This window comes from Helobdella robusta, assembly GCF_000326865.2.
Source record: "Helobdella robusta unplaced genomic scaffold HELROscaffold_1, whole genome shotgun sequence".
Taxonomy (NCBI): Eukaryota; Metazoa; Annelida; class Clitellata; order Rhynchobdellida; family Glossiphoniidae; genus Helobdella; species Helobdella robusta.
In genome coordinates, this window is record NW_008703570.1 from 855,455 (window position 1) to 880,870 (window position 25,416).

The following is a 25,416-nucleotide window of genomic DNA, read 5'->3' on the forward strand; positions in this document are numbered from 1 at the left end:
GATCATCAAGAAAAGACAAAAGTTTTTTTATTCTACGTAGATGAAAGTAAGAACTTCTAGCAACACTATTAATCTGAGAAGAAAGAGACATACTAGAATCAAAGATAAAGCCTAGACTACGAATCATGTGGGAAACATCGAGTTTTAGAATCAGGTAAGATAATAGGAGGAATAGTAATAGAGAGTTTAGATTTATTAGAACAAATTAATTAAAATTTAGATGGATTAAGTTTAGGACACATAGAGTCAGACAAAGCGATAATTAAAGCAAGACATAGAGATAGATTATGAAGAACACTATTGAGATTAGATGGAGGAAGAGAAGAATAAATATAAGAATTATCAGCATATAGTTGACTAGTGAAACAAAAATTATTAATAATACGAGGTAGTTCAGAAAGAATAAATATAAGAATTATCAGCATATAGTTGACTAGTGAAACAAAAATTATTAATAATACGAGGTAGTTCAGAAGTATAGAGTATAAATAGAAGAGGGCCAAGGACAGAACCCTAAAAAATGAAAGTAGAAGAGTTAGAAGTAGAATTATTGAGAACAACAGAAAAAAAACGATTACAAAGATAAGAAAAAAACCAAGATAGACAAGAATCAGTAATATTAAAAGAAAGATATCTAGCAGCCTCGAGAGAATAGTATGATCAACAGTATCAAAAGCAGAGGAAAAGTCAAGACCAAGAAGAGTAAGATTACCATTGTCACTAGAGAGAAGGATATCGTTATGTATTTTGAGTAAAGAGGTTTCAGTACTGTGAACAGGTCTGAAACCAGATTGAGACACAGGTAGCAAGGAGTTAGATTTAAATAAGAACACAATTGGTTGTAAAAACTACTTTTTCTATTGAATTGAAATATATCCTGGATGTGTTTGGGTCAAGCGTCTCTTGCTAGTCATATTCTATTTATTAAATTTATAAATTTTCAGATATTTTTAAACCGCATTTTTGATGTCAATGCTTGCTGCATTTGCCTCCAATAAAATTTATAATGGAATTAAATACCCAATGTTTATTTAAATGAAATTAATACAATAATTAATACATATATAATTAGAAAAAACATTTCCAATAAAAAACTAATACAAAAATTAGTAAATTGACTCAATACCGATTCGGAACTGGTTGCATTATCAAAATTATTGCAACACTTCTTATAAATTGATATCGTTAGTCGCATCGAAACTGTTTTGACCGCAACTTGCATTAGATAAAATAGAAAGAAATTGGTAGAGGAATAAATGTTTGCAATTTTGTGAAAAGTTTTCCAAAAATAATTTTATTATTTATTAAAATGTGTTTTAAAGGTATTTATTTATGTTTTTCGTTTGTTGTTTTAACCGAGATTTGAATATTCTTCGTTTATTTTATTTACTTTTACATGATATTAATTATTAATATTTATAATTTAAGAAAGTTTTTAAAATTTTATTATTTAAGACTTAAAAAAATTTTTTTGTTAAAATTAAATTAAACAGACGTTAAATTAAACCTATGTTTTGTGCACCGCGCACTGAAAATGAGTGAGCAGTTATTGTAGTTTTACAAATTTAAAAATTAAAGTTTAAACTCTAGCCATACCATCACAGATCACACTGTCAGCCACATGCCAGAAGCATCAGAGCTTATCCAGATCCAAACCGATCCAAAGTGATCCAATGATGTTTTAATAAAATAAAATAATGCCATTGAAAAACATGGCATGCTATTCACTGAAACTCACACAAATCATAACAAGGTGACAAATTGATGCTTTGTGTTTAAGACATGAGTGCTTCGTTTTTTCTTTCTTGGCCTTCCTTAAACATAAACTGCATCCATCATCATAATTTTCTTCATCATTCTCTTCCTGGAAGTGTGTTAATATATGTATATCCTATAAAAAACATAATTTAAATTTTGTTCTAAACACAGTTACAGACAGGCATACCCATAGAATAGAATAAAGACGGACAGATGCTCACATAATCAATATATATAATGCATTATATATATATATATATATATATATATATATATATATATACTACATCTTTTTATATCATTATCGTTTAAGGTAGAAAAATATTAATAAATCATTATAGCATAGTAGAAAAAAACTTGAAACAGATTTATTAAGCAGAATAATAGCTGCAAAACAACAAATTAAAACATTTCAAATGTAATGCTTATTTCTCTAAAAACAATGTTTTTTGTTCTGTCCTCTGTGAATTTTGCTGGTGCCAAAATTAGAAAATTTTTTTCAAAATTGTTTTGGTAAGTTGTTGTCATTCTGCTAATATTCGTTTAAATAATATAATCTGTTTTAAGCTTTCTTCTAGTTTGCTCTAGTGATTTTTAATGATTTTTTTATTTTTTTGCCTGTATATTTACTGTTTTCTACCTGTATACTTATATATATATATATATATATATATATATATATATATATATATATATTTTTTATAAAGTATTTTTAAGTTTGTCTTTTCTATTATCTTCACTAGAATTTTCTGGAAATCAAATAAGGCCTATTTTCATGATGAATTTGGATAACAACAGTGTTTTATTATATTTTTATGATGAACTTAGATAATAATTTTATTTTCAATTAATTGAACAATTTACAGAAAATTCTAGTACAATACTGTATGTGTGCATATATATATATATATATATATATATATATATGTGTGTGAACTTTTTCCTTTGCTCGAATATCAACAGCCGCCGCCGCCAGCCAAGGCAGTCTTGCTTCTAGCCGGGACTCGCCTCTTCACAACTTTTTATTTCCGGGTCGGAAAATACGCGCCCTGCTTGCTGGCAGTTAATCCGGCCCTATTAACCGCTAGCAAGTCTTGTCATGTTTTAGTTTTTAAAAGTGACAAACCAAGCCTAACCGAAATAATTCTATTAATGAACCAAAAATAAAAGAAACAAAATAATATTCTTTAAAGGAAACAAAATAATATTCTTTCAAGTAAACAAAATAATATTCTTTAAAGCAAATGTTTCTAAAGTCAACTAAATTAAATGTTCTAAATAAACAAAAAAAATATTTTTACCAGCCGTAACAAATGAAATCCCAAAACAAGAAACACGACAGAGCAACCATCCGACCAATACAACCACTATAAAACCAAAGACTAATTCACAACGCTATTCCAAAACACCAAATTATAACACTAACTTTCCTTGTTTTCTACAATTGTCCAAAATGTTTATATACTAAACAAATTTTAAACAAACTGAGAAACATTCATTCTCAACCATACTCACCATATATGCGCCATACCAACATTCAACCAACCTGCATACAAAACCAATTCATACGCCATTCGATCAGACTGCCCACCTGACCACAATATGCGCGCTAACATACACACTTGCGCCATTCATTCCACATGCGCGCTAAAAAAAACTTCAAATATATATATATATATTGGTTTTAGACTATCATAAATACAATTATTTATAAAGATCACTGCTTTTCCGGCATTATTCAACTACAACTTCAAGTTGAATAATGCCGAAAACGCAGTGATCTTTATAAATAATTGTATGTGTGTGTGTGTGTATATATATATATATATATATATATATATATATATATATATATATATATATATATATATATATGAACAAACTTTCAACATTACAACATTATGATGATTTGGAGCGGGAAGATGACGGTCAATGTTTGGAAGATGAAAGTGAAGTACTGTAGCATTAATTTGTTGCCTTGTTGTTATGTGCATGAGTTTCGGTAGATAACTTGCCCATGCTTTTCCATGGTGTTGTTGTATTGAAACATCAGCGAATCACTTTGGATGTGCAATTGATAGCATGCAGTCAACAATCAGAGTCACACAACCAACATTCAACATCTCAAACAGATCCAAATCAGTCAGAAATGACAGTTTCATCTAAATACCCAATAGAAATAAAACAAAAAGGCAGACAAATAAAAAATAAAAATTGCTATTTCATAGCCAAAAAGTTCCATTTGAAAAGTTGCATGTATGTTTGCAAAAAGAATTTAAATTAAATATTTGTTTGATTTCTGTTTGAAAATCGAAAAACATAATAGAAAAGTATTAAAAGTTTTAAATTTGGTAGATATAAATATGCCCTTTGGATGAAGAAGTTTGCCCACGCTTACATCGATTGTGTTGCATAATTTTGTGCATTCAAATTTTAGCACAATTTTTTCATGCTTTTTATCATTAAAATTGAGGTCACAAATGACATTTAGAAGAGATTTTCATAACAGTTTGTTGCAAATAATTTTTGATTGCCTAAAAAGACTTAATATTTTTAAGATTTTTTTTACCTGTGCTCTCTAGGAAACTGGCACTTGTTTTATTATTCATTATTATTGCTTGTAGTGTAAGAATTTTTGTTGCATCTTGAACTGACTCTGACAATACCTCAACCATTGCAAATTTTGAACTTTCAGAAGAATTCTTAGTTTCATAGGATAACATTTTTTCTAAATATTATCCTTTTCCTATTTTTAATTTGTTTTCGTGATTTCTAGAATTAACTGGCTCATCCATGGAACTGTTAAATCAATCCGATTTTAATAAGATGGAATTATTATTTACAGATTTTAGAATCCTCTTTTGATGTATAAAAACTACTATACAAACACAAAATTCATTGTCAACTTTTTTCCATTTTCAATTCTGTTGTAAACTTGCTGATTTGATTGGCGTTTTATATGCAATGCATTTAAATATTTAAATAAACAAATTTTTAGATTTTCATTTGTTAATTAAAAAAAATTTTTTTCGCTTCCAAGGACTTGTATGTTTGTAAATCTTTTGTTCTAAGTTGAAGCATGAGAAATGACGTCAGGATTCTTCTTGTTGGAGAAAGTTTGTTTTCATATTTTAACAATAGTTGTGTAAATCTCTTTAAAAGTATAGATGATAGTTGAAATTTCTGTTGTGAAAAGAACACTGGAAAAAATTCAAAGTTTAGACAAAGACTATCTATGTTTGTGAGAATCCAAAAAGGACTTGTGATGCAGTGACTTGAGAATTAAAGAGATGGTCATTGAAGGGAAGCAAGTGTTGCAGTGTTTGGTAGGCTTTTTATTGTATGTCTGGATGGGCTAGGACTTTTTTTTTTTTGTTGTATGTCTGGATGGGCTAGGAATGTCCTGGTTATGACATTAAACTGACCCTCACTGCCTTGTGAGTGATATTGGATCATCAAAGGCTAGGCCCACCGCTTATAACTGTGGTTGCGTAAGGAAGGGCGTCCTGCGTAAAAACTAGCCAAAAAATAATACTTATGATGACGGAAATAACAATGGCTCTCAGTATCTGGCAGAAGAGGGTGCGAAGAATCTCCGGAGACCCAGTCCATGGGGTTGTGGTGCAAGGCCCTGTGGATGGTCTGGCTACTGGCACCCCACTCTATAGTGTGGCGGTGCAAGGCACTATAGATCGAAGGACTACTTGTAGACCAAGGGGTTTGAGGTTTGGTACCTGGAATGTAGGCACGTTGACAGGAAGAAGTTTGGAAGTGGTGGAGGAGCTGCAGAGGAGAATGGTTGACGTGGCTGCATTACAGGAGATCAGATGGAAGGGTGAGGGTACAAGGTTTGTGGGGGCTAAAGGTGGAAGATATAAGTTGTGGTGGAAGGGGGATGATGGTACGGGAGGAGTTGGTGTGATGGTAAGAGAAGAGTTGGTGGAGAAGGTGTTGGAAGTGAGGCGGAGAAGCAATGGTGTAATTGTGGTGGTGATGGTGTTTGGAAAAGTAATAGTGAGGGTGATATCAGGATATGCTCCGCAACAAAGTAGGAAGGAAGAGGAGAAGGATAGGTTTTATGATGATGTTTCTGACGAGATTGGGCAAGCGGGGTTGGATGAGTTTGTGGTGTTGGGTGATTTGAATGGTCATGTGGGGGCGGATGCAGACGGATATGAAGGTGTACATGGGGGATAGGGATATGGTATACGGAACGAGGAAGGGGCGTAGAGTGTTGGAGTTGGCGGATGCACATAGCATGGTGGTGGGGAATACCTGGTTTACAAGGGGACCAGCGCGATTGATTACATATAGGTCAGGGGAGCATAGGTCAATGATAGACTATATATTGGTAAGGGCCAAACATAGGAAGTATGTGAAGAATGTGAAGGCGATACCTGGTATGCTGCAGCATAGTATGGTTGTGATGGATGTGACATCAAAAGAAATGGGGAGGAGGAAGAAGGATAAGTTTGTGGCAAAGAGAAAGACATGGAAGTTGCAGGATGCAGAGGTGAGGAAGGCATTTGAAGTGAAGGTGGCTGAAAATTGGGAGAGTGGTAAGGATGGAGATGTTTGGTAGAAATACAGGGACTGTGTGTTGGCTACGGCAGATAAAGTATGTGGATGGACGAAAGGAAAGTGTAGGCATGGTGAGACGTGGTGGTGGGATGAAGATATAAGAAGGGTTTTGGAGGTCAAGAAGGAGAGGTTTAGGGTATGGAGAAGGGACATGACGGAGAAAGCGGAGTCTGAATATAGGAAGGCTAAGAAGGTTGCCAAACAGGCAGTGGCAACCGCAATGACGAAAGCATCAGATAGGTTAATGAAGGAAATGGAATTTGATGTGAGTTCGAGGAAAATGTCCAAAGTAGCAAAGCAGTCAATGAGGGATAGGAAAGATGTTATAGGGAATGGATGTGTTTGGGATGGATCTGGCAAGTTGTGCATAGATGAGGAGGAAAAAGCTCAGGTGTGGAAAGCTCATATGGAAAGGTTGATGAATGAAGAGAATGAGTGGGATGGAGATGTGGAATCCGCGGTCACACACGGACCTATAGAGAAGGTGACGATGGAGGAAGTAGAGAAAGCAGTTAGAGAAATGAAACTAGGTAAGGCGACAGGGGTTTCGGAAGTGGTGGCAGAACATATAAAAGCGAGTGGGGTGATAGGAATTGAAGTTATGATGAGAATTGCTAACAGTATGTTTGATGATGAAGGTATACCTGAGGATTGGCGACACAGTGTGTTTGTGCCGTTGTATAAGGGCAAAGGAGATGTGAGAGATTGCGGGTCATATAGGGTGTGTGAAATTGCTAGAGCACGGAATAAAGGTAGTGGAGAGGGTGCTTGAGAGGAGGTTGAGAAATATGGTGACAGTTAATGAAATGCAGTGTGGTTTTATGCCTGTACATGTGTTTTGTGGATCTAGAAAAGGCTTTTGATCGAGTACCGAGGAAGGTCATTGAATGGGCGTTGAGGAAGAAAGGAGTGAATGAGAGACTTGTTAAAGCTGTGATGCAGCTGTATGAAGGGGCAAAGACAAAGGTGAGGGTTGGAAGGGGGATGTCGGACGCTTTTAGTGTTAAGGTAGGAGTGCATCAAGGATCAGTGTTATCACCGTTTCTGTTTGCAATTGTGATGGATGTTGTGTGTGGAAACATAATGGAGGGGTTGTTATTTGAGATTTTGAATGCAGATGATTTAGTCTTGATGGCTGATAGCATGGAAGAATTGCAGTTAAAATTTGACAGATGGAAAAGTGTTATTGAAAAGAAAGGGTTAAAAGTTAATATTGGTAAGACGAAGGTAATGGTGAGTGGGGAAGGTGGGGAGCGAGTGATAAGTAAAATAGACCCCTGTGGGGTAGGTGACAGGAGAGTGAAGGCTAACTCGGTATTGTGTATAGGATGTCAGAAATGGGTGCATAAGAGATGTAGTGGTGTGAGGGTGGCACTGAAAAAGGTGGAAGCACGTTCAATTGTAAGAAATGTGTTCATGGTGTGATTAATAGGACGGACGCAAGGACGGGGTTGAGTGGTGGTATTGAAAGAGTGGAAAGCTTTGTTTACTTAGGGGATAAGCTGAACGCGGATGGAGGATGTTTGAGCGCAGTTACGGCTAAAGTTCGTGTGGGATGGATGATATTTAGGGAACTTGGTGGGGTATTGTGTGGAAAGAAATGGTCAGTGAAGATGAAGGGGAGGGTATATAAAGCATGTGTGAGAGCAGCGATGGTATATGGTGGTGAAACTTGGGTGTTGATGAGAGAGGAAGAAAGTGTTACTGCAGAGGGCTGAAAGAGCTATGGTGAGGATGATGTGTGGGGTTAAAGTGAAGGATAGGAGGAGTAGTACAGAGCTGATGTCGATGATGGGACTGAATGAGGACATTGTGACATTGATAAGGAGATCGAGATTGCGGTGGTATGGACATGTGTTGGATAGATTGCGGTGGTATGGACATGTGTTGGATAAAAGTGTCGGGATTAGGCGAGCGTTGGAGTTCGAGGTTGAAGGACTGGTAGGAAGGGGTCGTCCGCGATTGGGATGACAGGTGGAGAAGGACAGGGTGAAAGCGGGGCTGCGTGATACTGAGACGAGTGACAGATGTGGATGGCGTCGAGGGGTATTTCGGTTTCATCATAGGTAGCCAAACGGCAACCCCCGATCTCGGGGAAAATGTCGTCTAAACGTGTGTTGTTTGTTCTTGTCTGGATGGGCAAGGAAAGCATTGAAGATTGTCTGCTAAAGTATCTTGCTCACTTTATATGGTGGCATACATTTATTTAGATACATGAAATTGTAAGTTTGGAATAAAAAATTTCGAATCTTGGAAGTTTAAAGCATGGAAAACTGAAGCTCATTTGAGAAGTGGTGTCAAAAAATATAATTTTTTACAATTCTCTTTAAAATTTCTTAGAGGCGTCAACAACAAACACAGAGTGCATGTAAATACACGTGAATCAACACATCAGACACGCTGCATATGATGGGTTATAGTCATTGTGCATTTGAACTCAGTCATTGCAACAGCAGTGCCAGATACCTTAACCATTGCACCACTGCACCTTAATATCATGGTATGATATTAAACCACTTATGAAGAAACATACCAGGTTGAGCACTTTCCAGCAGATATTTGGTTAGGTCCTGTTAATGTGTCTAACATTTTGACATGAGCTGTTATAAGAATGCAAGAATTCATACTGTAAAAGGATGAATTAATGTTTGTGAAAAATTATGTCCATTGAAGTGCAGAATCATTGAACGTAAAAAAATAAACAAAAGTGCAAGTTAATATTTAAAATGCAACTGGGAGAGCAATAAGGGTTATTGGGTAATGAACATTCCGTTTCATTTTAACTAATGAGATTTTATTGAATGAAAATTTCCTCTATGTTATATATTACATTTCTTGTCTGTTACATATCATTACATATCGCTCAAACATGATTTTGCAGGTGGAGTTGGAAAGACTTCTGTCATCCTTTCATTGATCAGTGAGGAGTTCCCAGAAAACGTTGGTTTGACAATTTCTTCATTAATCTTTCATCATACCTTTGAATAACTGACCTTCCACGCAACCAAATACAACGCTATAAAATGTTGATCATTCAAAACGTTTATAACTTACAGTGAAAGTAAATAAAGGCATCAAGTAGTTTTCTGTTGAATTGTTTTGTTAAAGGATAAATTACCGACAGACATTTGTGCCATACTCGTCGTAAAAAAGCCTGACTCCATTGAATGAGATTTTACAAATCAACAAAGGAGAATTATAAACAGTCACATTTTTAAAAATTAATTTACCATGTATTACAATTTATAAAGAAAAAAAAACAATTAAAGTTATATCTATTGGATATGTATGTTTTTAATGGTTTTTTTATTGATAGGTGCCAGCAAAAGCTGAAGAAATAACAATACCGGCTGATATAACACCTGAAAGAGTTCCAACACAAATTGTTGACTATTCCGGTATTTTTATTTGGGTTTAATATTCTTTGTTTGTTCGATTTATGATGAAAATTTATTCAGAATTTATTTTTCAGAAAACCTATTATAAAATTTTTTAATTTGTTGAAGATGTTTGAATTAAGTGACAATATATATTAGAGATGCACCGAATTGTAAATTTGGCTGAATGCTGAAAAACTCTTCAATAGTGATTTTTTTATTTTTAGAATGGAAAACATGCTATTAAAAAACAGTTGGCGATTCCTGTTTATCCAACATTTCTCTATCGAGATAGTATCCATTCAATTTCTTGTTCAAATTCAAATGTCTTAACCGCTGTGACGACAGAAATTAATTTTCTACCACTAATCAATTATAATTGATAATTCTTGAACAATAATTATTGTTCAAGAATTCAAAAGATGTAATTGTTTAAAGGAAAATTGCTATACACGACCTTGAAAAATGCCCAAAAAGTGAATGTCAAGTTTTGGCCAAACATTCGGTGCATCTAATATTTATGTAACAAACGTTTTCAGTTTTATATTTCAAATGAGTAGGCCTGATTCTTCTCTTTCCAAGATTCAGATGATTTGCTCAAATTATGTACTGCATTAGACCTGACCATTTTTTGCTGATTTTTAGTTGGCTTTATACTTTTCAAACAGAATTTAATTTACATCGTTTTTTAAGCTCAAGAGCAAACAAATAGTGAACTTGTTGAAGAAATAGAAAAGGTTATATTAATTTTGAAAAGTTTATAACGCATCATTTCAACATCATTTTTATTTCTTTGCATTTTGTTTATTTAATTCTTTAAACTATACTCAATTTAATTCTTAATCATATTTTTATTTTTTAAATTAATGTTTTAAAATGAAACAAATTGAAACAAATTTCTTTATTTTAGTTGCCATTTCATTTATCACCAGTAGTTTGAGTATCGCCAAATTATTTTTAAATATTCAATTTAATTTTCCATTGTAGGCAGATGTTGTGTGCATTGTTTACTCAGTTGAAAATGTCGACTCTATCCAAAAAGTAATTTATTCTTTTAAGAACCACAAAGAACTTGTAGCTATAAATTTTTTTAAATTTTGTTTAATAATTGCTGGAATGATATGCCTAAATATAGTATTGTTAGCTGCATGAACAGAGAGTTAATAACAAGCAGAATGGTGTGATGATATGAAGGTATGACTGAAAAATGTATCAACCTGAAAATTTCTTTTCAGATTCCAGCATTTTGGATACCATTAATTCATTCATTGTCAAAAAATGTCAATAAACCTATTGTTCTCGTTGGCAATAAAACAGACCTACTCGAAATCAGCAGCATGGAGGTTAAATTTGTTTGCCTCATAAAATTAAGATTAAAAATTAAAACTTTTTCTTATTATTTTTGTGTAGATTAACTTATTATTAAATGGAGTCTGAAATAAAAAAAAATCGGAAGATGGTGCTGGTATTGTTATATTTCTGTTGACTTGTGAAAATATTTTTTAAAATAATTTTAAAGGAATGAATTACTACTAGTTCATAAAAGAATTTTAATGGTGACGCGGTTGATTAAAATATTGAAATGAAACTTTGTATGTCATCAGATGTAGCTGAGATGAATTATTAGAATTTTTATTTATTTTTTTTTAGTCTTTATTATTGCAGCTCTGACATACGCAAGAACCACTTACAATGTTACAGATATATATTATCTATATATCTTTTATTATGGCCTTCAAATTCTAATCTGCAATGAACACTGGTGAACCCATCCAATCCACAGCTACTGGACGATGGCCCTGTTCAGTTTGTAAAGCTGGTGTAGATAATAATTCAATCAAGTGTCAGCAGTGTAACCAGTGGTGTCACAAACGTTGTTCAAAAATAATTGGTACTTTATCTAAAGTGTCCAATTTTGTTTGTTCTGCTTGCATCAGTCCACAACAACAAATTCGAAATAACAATGTTTTTGAAGCCATTAAGGTAGAGAAAGTCACATCGTTTCAATATCTAGGGGATGTTCTGGATTTTACTGGAACAGCTGAAGCTGCCGTTCGAGCACGCATACGTGCAGCCTGGAATAAATGGCATCTCCTTGCCTCTATATTGATGCGGCGTGACATCCCACTACCATTTCGATCAAAACTTTATAAATCTGTGATACGTCCGGTGTTGTTATATGGTGCAGAAACATGGCCAATGACAACCAAACTAGAACAACAACCTCAACGAACCGACATGAAAATGCTCCGATGGATGCAACGAATTAGTCTGAAGGACCACATCAAATCTACCGAAATCTTGCGTCGTGCTGGTTTAGATGATATAAAGGACGAATGCCGGCAACACCGTCTGCGGTGGTTTGGTCATGTCAAACGAAGTGGAAACAGTGCCATAACTTCTCTTGCAGATGTTGAAGTACCTGGCACACGTCCCAAAGGCCGTCCAAAGAAGTCCTGGTCGCAAACAATCGAGCAAGACATGAAAGCTCTAAATTTAAATGAAATGGATACAACTGATCGTCTAATTTGGCGCAAAAAGTTGATGGCAAAGAGAACAACGTCCTACCTCGGGAAACCGGGTCTCTGGACGCAAAACGATGATTGATTGATTGATTGATTCAAATCCTAATCTATTGATTTGAAGCAGCCATCTTCGCCACAAAGGCTGTTTATCCTTTTCACACGACGTACACATTTTACGCTGAGTATATGATAGCCATTGAGATGTTTGACTCAGCGAGCATTTGAACCACTGAGCAATCTCGCCGGCCAACATCCGACAACTTACGTCGTCTACCTATTTACCAACCTCGAAAGGATGGACGGCTGGTTTGACCCGGGGGTCGGCTACCCGGATGAACCTGTAGAAACTACAAAGTTCATGTTAAATTTCTTGTCACGTAGATCGTTTAATTAATTGATATAATATTGAAAGACATTAAAAGAAGAGAAATAAACTAAGCAACGTTCTCGACTTGTTTATTATCCACCGGATCAACAGAAAAGGAAAAAGTGAAGTTACATACAAAGCAAAGAACATTTGGTCCAAAGAAAAATAAATGTATATTATAAATCATAATGTTTTAATATAAAACATAAAACTTAACACCTTCTCATTTTATTTAAAACATTAGATGACCTTAACCTAAATGTTCTGAAGACCCATCGCACACATCAGATTCTTTAGTCTTGGTCCTACCATTGGTTTTGTCAGAGCATCAGCAACTTGAAGTTCTGTTGCAACTCGTTCAACTGAAACTTCTTCTTTTGCAACTTTTTCTCTGACAAAGAAATGTCTAATGTGGATATGCTTTGTTCTTCTGTGAAGTTCTGGATTGTGTGCTAAACGAATTGCTGCTTCATTGTCGACAAAAATTTCTGGCTTTTTCTTTAGATCTACAATGTCGTTCAACAATCGTTTGAGCCATATCACTTCACGAGCTGCTTCACTTGCGGCAACGATTTCTGCTTCAGTAGTTGAAATCGCAACTGAGGGTTGACGTTGGCTAAACCAACTGATCACGCTTCTTCCAATCCAAACATACAGATTACACCTGATGTCGATCTTCCACTAGATTTATTTCCTCCATAATCTGCATCACTGTAGGCTATAAATGTATTGTTTTGACCAGACTTGAAAACAATACCGACATCAGCTGTGCCTTGCAAATATCTGAAAATTTGCTTGACTTGTGTTACATTGGACTTGCTGGGTTTCTCCAAACTTCTGGATGCTACTCCAACTGCATATGCAATATCTGGTCTTGTTCCCGTCATCAAGTACATCAATGCACCAACTGCTGATCTGTAAGGAAATTTCACTTCCTCATGTTCATTTTTGTTTTCATTGAACTCCTCAGATTTTGTAATCGGAGTTGTACAGGATTTACACTGACTCATCTCAAATTTTTCAAGAATCATTCTTGTATACGATGACTGACTGACATTAATATTTCCCTTCTCATCTTGATTAATCTCTAATCCAAGGAAATATGTTGCAGGTTTAGATGTTATCTTGAACTCTGACATTAATTCTTTTTCAAATATTTTTAGTTCTTCTTTATCAGTTCCTGCAACTAGTCCATCATCAACATACAGTGCAAGTATGAGTTTCTTTCCTCCCTGTATTCTAATGAACAAAGAAGTATCTGCATCGCTTTGTTTGAAATGTCTCTTTTTCAAGAATTCAGCAAAGCGTTTGTTCCAACATCTTGGAGCTTGTTTAAGTCCATAGAGACTTCGCTTGAGTTTACAGACTCTTCCTGAATTATCTTTAAAACCTTCAGGTTGCTCCATGTAAATATCTTCATCTAGTTTGCTGTATAGAAATGCTGTTGACACATCAAACTACCTGAGTGACATCTTTTCATTTGCAGCAACACTTAATAGTATTCTTATAGTTGAACTTCTGACTAGAGGACTATAGGTTTCTTCATAGTCAATTCCCTTTTTCTGAGAAAAACCTTTTACCACTAGCCTGGCTTTAAAACGTTCAACAGAACCATCTGGATTGTGTTTTACCTTGTAGACCCATTTGCATGGTATTGCCTTATGACCTTTTGGAAGACTTACCAAATCCCACGTTTGATTTTCCTTTAGTGACTGCATTTCACTGTTCATGGCTTTAAACCATTCATCTTTTTCATCACTTTGAATGGCTCTTTGTAACTCTCTGGTTCAAGTACTTCACATAATGCAGACATAACGAAAGGATCATAACGAGATGGCTTTTTGATATTATTCCTGTCATATAAAACCATACCTTTGGTCTTTTGATTACAACAGTCAGATTGATCTTCTTCATCAGATGAAACTAAACTACGGTTGTGAACATCTTCATCTTCATCAGTTGAAATATTTTCTTTAATCAAAGTTTCTTTATTTTCATCTTTGATTTCAACATCAATCGAAACTGTATCATCTGAACAACTTTCTTCTTGCAAAATCACTGAATTTGGTTTGAGAACCTTCTCATCAACAATAACATCTCTTGATCGATGCATTTTAACACGTTTCTTATTTTGATGTCCCATTCTTTCATGGTATAACTGCAATGCATCTTGATCATTGACAAAGTTAACTTCGACTTCAGAATTCAACGGTCTAACAGTTTTTGCAACAAGTTTGAACAAACCTCCATTGTTGTTTCTTATTCCAACAACACTTATCACATTGTCAATAAGTAGATGACAACTTCTTGAGGTTGAAACAAAAGAGCTATTTCTGTTCTTATCTTGAGTTGCAAGTACTGAGAACAAATTTTTTTTTACTTTTGGCACATACAAGACATCTGTAAGTTTAACAGTTTGCCATTTATTATTCACTTTCACTTGAAGATGAATAATTCCTTTCCCAAAAGCTTCTACAGTATCACCATTTGCAACATATAATTTACTCGGTTGAGAAAATTTTTCAAAACTTTGAAATATGTCTCTTCGGAAAGTTAGATGACACGTTGCACCATTGTCAAAAAACCATTCATCAGTGTACGCTGACTCATCAATTGCAAAAACACTTGATTCCATAACAACTAGTGAATTATTGTCATCGCGTAGATTGTTATTTCTTGGTTTTGCTGGTCTACCATCAGAATGCCATTTTTCACAATTTCTTACAATGTGACCTGGCAATTTGCAATAATGACATATCAGTCGCTTTGGTTTGCTGATAAATTTATCTTGTTTTTGACCATTCATGTTTAGTGATGATGACCTTTTAGTTGTTGCTTTGACAAATAATACTTTATTACATTCTGTCTTGCCTTCCAAAGATCTCTCATAGCTACACAGTTGATTTGTGAGTGTTTCGACTGTTCTTTCAGTCTTGTTCAACAATCTCCAACTTTCAGCAAATGAAAAATATTTTTTTGGCAAAGTTTCAATTATTTGGCACATCAGCAACAAGTCACTGTTTTCATCTTTTCCTAACTCAACCTTCAAATCTTTCCAAAGATTCTTGAGTTTTGTGACATGAGTGACAACATCATCGCTTTCATCCATTTTATAACTAAAGAACTTCATGCACAAGTTGTATGCTTTATCTTCATTAACTTCATCATACAATCTGTGAAGTTTTAACCAAACATCTCTGACATTACTGAATGAACGAACTTTTTCATACGTTTCATCGGTCATGTTGGTTGACAGAACAATCATAGCACTACAATCTGCTCTGTTGAATCTGTTCGAAGCAGTTTGATATTTTGCTATCTCATCTTTATTTGAGTCATCGTTCGATTCATCTGGAACTTTTAATTTGCCATTTGCTACATCCATTGCATCAGGAATGCCGCGTAGTATTATACAAACTCTCGACTTCCAGTTCAACCAATTACTTTTGCCTTCTAGGTTTTTGATTTGCACTTTTGTCAGATCCATTTCTTCCTTGTCTTTCAATTTGACCTTTTAATTAGAAGCAAAATATCGAATTTCAGAGAATGAAGAAGCACGTGCTTTCTCTTCACTTCAGTCTTCACAAAAGAATCTTCCGATATTTCTTTATTCTAAATTTTCTTCGTCAAATCAATTAATTAAGAAAAACGTTATCTGGGTCCCATAACCTGTTAAATTTCTTGTCACGTTGATCGTTTAATTAATTGATATAATATTGAAAGACATTAAAAGAAGAGAAATAAACTAAGCAACGTTCTCGACTTGTTTATTATCCACCGGATCAACAGAAAAGGAAAAAGTGAAGTTACATACAAAGCAAAGAACATTTGGTCCAAAGAAAAATAAATGTATATTATAAATCATAATGTTTTAATATAAAACTTAACAGTTCAAACCCGGGTCGTGGGAGTGGTAGACGGACACGCTAACCACCCGGCCACGAGACCCCAAAATTGCAATTAAGGGGTTAAAATATGTAAGCTATAAACAGTTGTGTTATATGTTGTAAGGTTATAAACAGACCAGTTTTCATTTAAATGCTTGTTAGTTTGATAATATTCACAAATATAAATGTTTTCAATAACTTGAATAATTGCAGCTGATAATGCCTGTGATGAACATGTACGCTGAAATAGAGACATGCGTGGAGGTTATTTAATTTTGACTCAAAGTCTCTTCCCAATGAAGCTTTAACTTTTTTTTTTGTTCAGTGCTCAGCAAAAACTCTCAAGAATATAAGCGAGGTGTTTTACTACGCCCAGAAGGCAGTGCTCCACCCCACCGCTCCTCTCTACCTGCTGGACGAGAAACAACTTTCTCTCAAATGCAAATCTGCACTTACTAGAATTTTCAGGGTTACATATTTTTTATTGAATTTTATTTAAATTTCAGTTAATCTGAATATAAAATGTATAATCAAGTTATTACCTCTGAGTGATTTTTGCTTGTAAATTATTAATTTATATACATCGGGATTAAGATTTGGAATAAGATATGCAAGGTATCAGAATTGCTTACCTGAAAATGGAATTTTTTTGCATACAACGAATCATTTTTTCATCACATTGTTTGAAAACTGTTTTAAATGATTTTGTTTTATTAATTTTTTTCTTCAGATCTGTGACCAAGATAACGATGGATTGTTGAATGATAACGAAATTTATCAGTTCCAAGTAAATTTGATGTGCATTTGTTGTGCACATATTTTAACTTCAGCATTTTAGAGTTGTTTGTTGACACAGCATTTCATCAGTCAAAATTTTCATTAACATTGTTTTTTGTTAACCATCAACTTTCGGGACATTTCTACTAACAAACACATATATTTATTATCATTCAATGTTTAGACACTTTTTTAAATTAGGAACAATTCAAAACTTAACAAAGTATAATACTGTAATATATATATATATATATAAATAATGATCTTTATAGGTTTGTAATTTTTTTAAGAAAATCAAAACGATGTTTTTGTATTGTTTATTTTTTACATTTTTTTTTTATTGCCGTAGCTATCTTGCATTGAATAAGATTGGCGTAGATTGAACAGTGTGAATAAATTAGTGTTCGCGATGGCAGGACAACGTTTGTGTGACTCATGAATTTAACGGAGGATCCGTTAGGAGTTGATCAGTTTTGAACATACCATAACGTGTAAATAGAGTGAATATTTATTTGCATACGTGGATAGAAATTTGAACTGAAAGGACAACTTTTGAAGTTGAGAACGAGGAGTTTATGGTTTACATTTTATCGAAGCAGCATGCTTCAAAAACTACTCGAAATAAATGTTTACATTTTAAAGGGCAGGTGAATAGTTTTCAGCCGAAATTAAAAAAAATAATGGTGGTCATTTTAGAAACATTTTTCATCAACTGCAAATGTACAAAATTTTGTTATATTTTTAAAGAAAGGAAAGTGGGCCTATAAAAAAAAATATATGATGATGAAGACAGACTGTGGCTGTGATTTCAACCAGTCAGAATGACAACTGAGCAGTACTTGTGGAATTATGTACAGCTGAATATTAATTTATAATAATATTAAATTTTTCATTTTGCCTTGAAATAAATGCACACAGATTATATATTTTTTCAGAAGTTTTTCTATGGAAAGCTTCGTTGAATGTTGGATTAATTAATTGCACGCGGTACATATTACAAACAGCGGCGGTGCTTCAACGTTCCACTGCAACCTCAAGCGCTGGAGGACGTTAAGTCGGTTGTGAGGCGACACATCGACGACGGCGTCGTTCGGGAGGCCCTCACACTCAAAGGTTACAAGTTGCTTCCTCTGCATGCCACAAAGTTTTTCAAACTTTAGAATTTAAAAACGTTCATTTAGAGCATGTGTTTGATGTTTGAATTTTGTTTTCAGGAGTTAGTTTTCCACTGTGTTAAATGTTTCAAAGCGTTAATAACATTTGAGTCTTCAGCTTGTTTCCAAGTGATTTCAGCTGATTTAGTTGTGGAGTAGTGAAATTTTTCTGGGATGGAATAGGATATATGAATATATGGCGAGGATATATGAATTGTTTGTTAAATTTTTAAAAAAGGTGAAAAAATCTGTTATCAAGAAATTATGTTGATTATCCGACTGATATTTTGTTTCAATTGATTCGTGATTCAGTTATGAATATGGGAAAGACAAACTTCCATTAACCGAACTTTTTTAGATGACTAAAATATTAATAAATGCGTTTTTAATTTACTAAGATATTAGCAAATAAATTCTTGAATAAAGCTGAGATTGAATTGAACGAACGAGAACATGCAGTAAGATAATTGCAAAATGTGCTTGTTGATATTGTCTGGTTAGATTGATTCGCTAATGGACAAAGCGTTAAAAAGTGCGGACAGCCGGGGTATCCAGCTGAATAAGATGTCCATCATTTGGTGCTACCTCTCTTCCTTACCACCACGTAGTGGTGAGGTGCTCGTCGAAATTTGTGGGGTCTGTACTGGGTAGGGTTAAAATGGAGGGAGTTCATTTGTGGTAGTTAATTGGAGATTGTTGCACGTATTAGATGCGCTTCATTTTGAAAGCAGAAGCATGATACAAAAATTTTGCATGTTTGTTTGACGACATGATCTAGGTGTGTAGTTAACAGGATTTTATTTGTTACTGTAGTTGTCAGATAAGGTGCATAACCTCTTATACTTAAAGGGATGTAGCTTTAAATTTTGCTACATATTAATACTTTTTCCTCGTTTTGCAATGTGTTAACATTGGTCTTTTTTTACAAACTTGAAACAAGCAGGTTTCTTGTTTCTGCACACATTGTTCATTCAGAGGGGTCGGCACGAAACAACGTGGACCGTCCTCCGGAAGTTCGGCTTTGATGATAACCTTAACTTGCCTGAAGAACTTTTCAAATTCGGGTTGGAGTCTTATTTAGTACATTTTGGTTCGCTGTGTTGCTTATTCTGTTTGTTAATTAATGTCCTTACATTGGATGTAACAAAATGCATTGATTTTAGTTTTTTGTTTAATCGTCTATTTTGGCACATCTATTTTTAATGCAATGCTGTTGTAAATTTGCTGATTGCAAAAGCTGATTCCAAGTTACTTACCCGCCTTATCCGGCCTCTGTGCGTTTGAATAAATTATAGTCAATCTTTTTTTCATATGATTTACATATTATATAATTTAACAACAGATAGTACACGAACACCGTAACACTTTTTTAATATTTACATAGTTTTCAACATTCATTCAAATGTTCGGGAATATAGTTTACAAAGTTTTTTTAATCATCAACATTTTTGTAAGAATCAAAATACAGGTTTGGGTGTCTTCTTTAATACGAATAAATCTTTTCTCTGCAACAGATTAAGAAACCACCCAGGATCGACAGTAGAGTTGTCATACCTCGGGTATCAGTTCCTCTCGGATTTGTTTGACAAGTTCGATGATGTGGGTTCTCTTTTTATTTCTCTTAACGCAACTCAACCAAATAAATTTGGACTGAATTGCAGGACTGTGATGGCTGCCTGTCTCCCACTGAGTTGACGAATCTATCGAACTTGTGCAATCACGACATGTGGAGTTCAGACTTCAGCAATATCGTCTGCACGAATTCGCATGGATGGATCACCCAGCAGGGCTTTCTAGCTTTTTGGACGTTAGGATTAAATGCAATTAAATACATTGAATGGCAGTTTGCCGTTTGCAAATTACATAACTTCACTTGGTATTCTTTTCTCTTGCAAAGATTAACTACATACATTGACGTTACAAAGACCATGGAATTCCTGGCGTCAACGGGCTACACGTACGAGCATGACAATCTGGCATCTGCTATCCAAAGTATTTATAACATTTTCACTCGATCGTTGTAATGTTACTTATGTATTATTGAATAATAACAAAATTGTATTAGTTCAATGAATGTCTGATAATTTTTTTAATAATAAATAAATTGTTAAGCAACATAATTGAATTGAAAGCTGGCCTTCATGTTAGGTAGACTTGTGAATCGTGGTGCTAGTGGTGGTTAATTAAAGGTACATACACACCGATCCTATAACCTCGTTCAATCTTCGATCAGAGTTAACATTTTAAATCAACGGTGATGGCTCAGGATTGCATATTTTATTAAACAGCAAGTCCCTATTTAGTGAAGTTTGCTAAAAACGCATTTTCTATTATTGCACATGAAAGGTTTAATTTTTTTTATATCTGACTTCAAATAAAGAAATGTTTGACTGTACATTATCCTGTTTAAGCACGCTTGAACTTTTTTAATCGGAGTGCTGCTGATCCACACCGGCAGATTATTTGAATATACAAGGAAGCAGCTCATCTGTGAATTACTCTGTAAACTTTGACTGAACCTCCAGAAACTTTAATTCTATGCTAAATAAGTTGCTGAAATGTATGGCAGTGATTTAGTAAATGGATAAGGTAAGCTAAGTGATACCACCAACAAAGATCTGAATCCCTGAATTAATAGATCTTTCTGTGTTCTATATTTATTTTTGCATATTCATTCACATTTTTGATGCAAGTTTTATAATTAAAAAGATATAACATCTTAAATTGAATGCCGTTTGTTTAGTTTTTGCTAAATAAAGTTATTTGTTAATGTTAAAATGCCATGAATAAATGAATGAATCTAATGTTTTGTGACAGTAACTAGAGATAAGAGGATCGATATAGAAAAGAAGCATTCGACTAGAATTGTCTACAAGTGTGTCGTCTTGGGTTCCAAAGGATGTGGAAAGGTTCGTTCGTAACCAGTTACTAATATTTTCAACAAAAGGCAAATTACAAAATTATCTAATTTCAATCATTTGTCATCCTAGCGCCATTTGCACTCATTCTTTCGTTTTCTTGTACAGTCGACGTTTTTACAAGGACTTCTCAACAGGAACCTACATTACGTGAAGACTCTCGACTACAGATATCTGCCTGACACAACCGTTAATCTGGTTTCTGTTTGCGGTCAAGAAAAATATCTAGTTGTCAGTTTTTACTTGTTATTTGCAGATTTATTGATTTTATTACAATTTATTTAATTAACGCACTTGAAAGCCTTTAGAATAATATTAAAAATTTGGAATTAAATCGTTTTTTTTTTACAAAATAATTTGCTTGTTGATGTAAACAGTTGAATGAATTGGACGAGAACAACGTGCAGAGCAATCTTACATCTGACATCATTTGCCTGTTGTACGATGTTTCAAACCCGTCATCTTTCGAATTCTGTGCTAACTGCTATCTTGTTAGTACAAATATTTTTAATTCTCAGTATTTCCATACAATTGTCTTGCCGTGGTTCTGTCCTGGTTATGACATTAAACTGACCCTCACTGCCTTATGAGTGATGTTGGATCATCAAAGGCTAGGCCCACCGCTTATAACTGTGGTTGCGTAAGGAAGGGCGTCCTACGTAAAAATTGGCCAAATAAATTACTTATGATGACAGAAGTGACAATGGCCCTCAGTATCCGGCAGAATGGCGTCGAGGGGTATTTCGGTTTCATCATAGGTAGACAAACGGCAACCCCCGATCTCGGGGAAAATGTCGTCTAAACGTGTGTTGTTGTTGTTGTTGTTGTTGTTGTTGTCTTGCCGTGGTTAGGTCACATGTTTGCATCGCGATTATGAATTTAACCACTTTTTTAATAATTAACCCTTTTCACGTTTTGTTAGTTATTTTTTTCTTTGTTATCGGTTGTTTCTAGCGGCCTCCATATTTTCTAAACTTATTTTGCATCTTCCTTTATCTTGTATCTTGCCTTGGTTTCTAGCATTTATATTAGTCATGAATCAATTTCTTACTTTCTTTTTTGCTCCTGTTATAAAATGAAAAGTTAAACTGCGCACCTCGCAACAGTCGTTCTTTGTTATTAATTCTTTTCTCGTCTGCGTTATTTGTTTTTCATGAAAAACATTTAAAAACGTCATATTTACCAGCTAGCTGCTTTAAAATGTTGAAAAGTATTAATTGGTTCATGGATATTATTTTGAAAGCTGAATAGTAATGCTGATCTAGTAGATTTGTATGTAGCTATGTTTTTTCTCTTTGTATTTCTAAGTCAGACATTTTAGAAATTTTTTTCAATCTCTGTGAATATTAAAATTTTCAAAAAAATTTTTTATTATGTTCAGTCGTTAACATTGATAATGAAACGTTTGTTTCAGCAATACCTATCGACCAGTTGGCTGCCAGTTTGTGTCATAGGATGCAAAACTGAGAATAAAGTGGTCATTCAAGACTTTGTCATGCAACCTAAAGAATTTTGTACAAAATATAATCTTACTGGACCTATTTTAATATCCTGTTTAGAAAAAATAAATAGGGATGTCTATGTTCAGCTAACAACGCTGGCGGCCTATCCGTGAGTTTCTATGTTTTTCTGTTTTTTATAGAAATGATGCTGAAACCCCAGGCCAATGTTTTTTAAACTGTTCATTGAAATTTCATTTTGAAAAATTTTTCTTGTGAACAAACTATAACGCCCCGTGTTTCATCTTTTCATTGCATGCGTAATTATATTCCTCATATAAGTTTTTGTTAAAACATTTTTTATTTCAGGAATATTCATCGATTTATGAAACAGTCAGATTCAATTTCATGGATTAAGAGGGGTTTAATTGTAACACTGGTTGTAGGATTAGCATACGCCACTGCAAAAGTCGTAAAAAAATATTTATAATTTTTTTATAATATTACGTTGAACAGTTAATTTATGTCTATGAAAATTTTCATTAACACCTAAGTTCTCAGGCTTTTTGTTTATCGTTAGTCAAACAAAAAATGATGTGGCAATGTTTAACGCACTTTTCAAGCGAGTTTGACGAGTTTTATCGAATAGCGGCCAGATGATAGCAGTAATATTAATCGCCGACATATTGATGCGGTCGAGTTTTTTCAATTATTTTAACTTTACTGAAAGTTAGTTTCTGCCAGTCACAACTTTCCCTTCGTTTCCATGTTTTTTAAATGATTAGGCTATCTGCTTTCCCTGTTTCAGTTGTAATACTTAGACTGGTTTTGATATCTGCTGAATGATGATATAAATAAATTGTCTAAAAATTATAGGTAAAAATAGTCATCAAAAGTCGTTTTAAATATTAATTTATTGGTTCAAATTTTTAAAAGTTACGCTCATATTGTGAATAGTTTGTTTATTTTTCGACATTTTAGTTATAGGCTTCTATCATATCCATCTTTCTTAAATACATGAAAACTGGTCCGCTCTTGGGAAACTGTTAGTTATAATGTTTGAAAATAGCAAGGCTGATGATGCTGTGTCATTAAGTACTGTATGGATGACTGCTGTATGGTTCTAAACCGCGGCAGATAAAACCAAAAACTGGATTTTATTTACGCTGTTCCAAATTTCTATTTTTAAAACCGTCCGCACAATGGGATTTGTTACAATTAACGAAAATTTTTCGATTTCCTGTAAAATTCTGAGTTTTTTTTAAAACGCTATTCTATTAAATCAACAAACAGTTTTGGTGTTTTACTCTTCCAGTATCGTGCGTTACCCTATTATTGCAAATTAATTCCGCTTGTTTTTTCAAAATGCAGATACAGACGGACGTGACCGTTGTTGGCCTGGGTGGTTGCGGGTAAAAATGTTGCGGACTTGGACGGTTGCTGCTTGGAAAAATCTCGTCTGTACAGTGCTCTACTGCGTAATATGTAATATTACGTTAGAAATCTTTTATATCGAGAACCAGTTGTCGAAACTTAGCAATCCATTCACTAGTCATTTAAACGTTGAGTCATCTTTGGCTTATTCGTGAAATTAATTTGCAAATCATTCGAGTGTCCTAACATTCCAACACAAGTTAACAAATATAAAAAAAAAAGATTAACAGAGCACATTATACAGTCGAAAGATTTTGTAAAATATGATAGTTATAAATATGTTTCTTGCAGGCAACGATGTCCATTCAGTTGGTCTTCAGCTCGCAGAAAGTGCGGTGCGCTAAAATAATCCGTCATCTTCACGTTAGAAGCTGAACTCAAGCAAATAAATGAATATTTTAACCAAATTTTATTTAAAATAAATAGCAACGTTGCTCGCCATACCTAGTTGTTGAAATTGGAAATAGTAATGTGACTATATTATGTGAAAAAAATTGAAATAAAACTAGGACGAAATATGAGTTAAGTTAAAATAAACTGGTAATATATTTCCGCGTTAATCATAGTGACGCCGTTGCTGCTCTTGCATCCAGTAAATTATTTGGCTGGACGAATTTGATAAGGCATCGTCAGTATAAAATGCCATAATTCTACTTGACCTAGAAGCCTTGGTATCTGAGCCGTTATATATCATAATCATGAGGCTCCTTGTACCTAAGCTTACCAACCGTTCTCCTTTGTGACAGATCCTATTTTTAACAGATCTTTTGCAAAAAAGGTGTTTCCTTATTTAGTTTGTGGAGCTGGGCTTTATTATCTGGAGAGAACATCTGGTTTCAACTCAAGCTCTGCTGTCTTAGCTTTGCTTCAAGACTAAAATTTTACTTTCGCCTTTGTCTCGTCTCTTTTTAAGTTTTCAAACAACACAAGTTTGTGTTGTTGCGGTTGCGTTTGATGATGAGAACACCGAACCAGAAGAGCAGTGAGCGGGAGAAGAAAAGGATAGTATTCGTTTGGATAGGCTGGACACGTGTTTCGTCCCTACCGGGGACTCATCAGCAGCCCGAATACCTATCAGAATAGTTATTGCAGTTTCTTATAAAGCCCGCACAAATCAACTCCTTATTTCGTGGTGTTTTATTTATTATGCTTTTTAATCGCTAGGGTTTTCAATCCGACAATTCTTTCCCACCCAATCG

General features: G+C 34.3%; 1 protein-coding gene across 1 annotated transcript; it reads left to right on the forward strand.

Moving 5' to 3' along the window:
- Window positions 1–4,837: 4,837 nt before the first annotated feature.
- Window positions 4,838–22,959, forward strand: HELRODRAFT_63612 (hypothetical protein; the record flags this gene model as incomplete). Its single annotated transcript, XM_009010473.1, has 18 exons — window positions 4,838–4,874; window positions 9,221–9,279; window positions 9,656–9,737; window positions 10,410–10,453; window positions 10,704–10,757; window positions 10,952–11,059; window positions 16,709–16,759; window positions 16,821–16,964; window positions 17,226–17,282; window positions 18,277–18,385; window positions 19,367–19,490; window positions 19,941–20,025; window positions 20,088–20,233; window positions 20,324–20,418; window positions 21,244–21,335; window positions 21,453–21,575; window positions 21,722–21,835; window positions 22,759–22,959. 18 exons carry the CDS (start codon window positions 4,838–4,840, stop codon window positions 22,957–22,959), a joined length of 1,725 nt encoding a protein of 574 aa, XP_009008721.1.
- Between the last annotated feature and the right edge of the window lie 2,457 nt (window positions 22,960–25,416).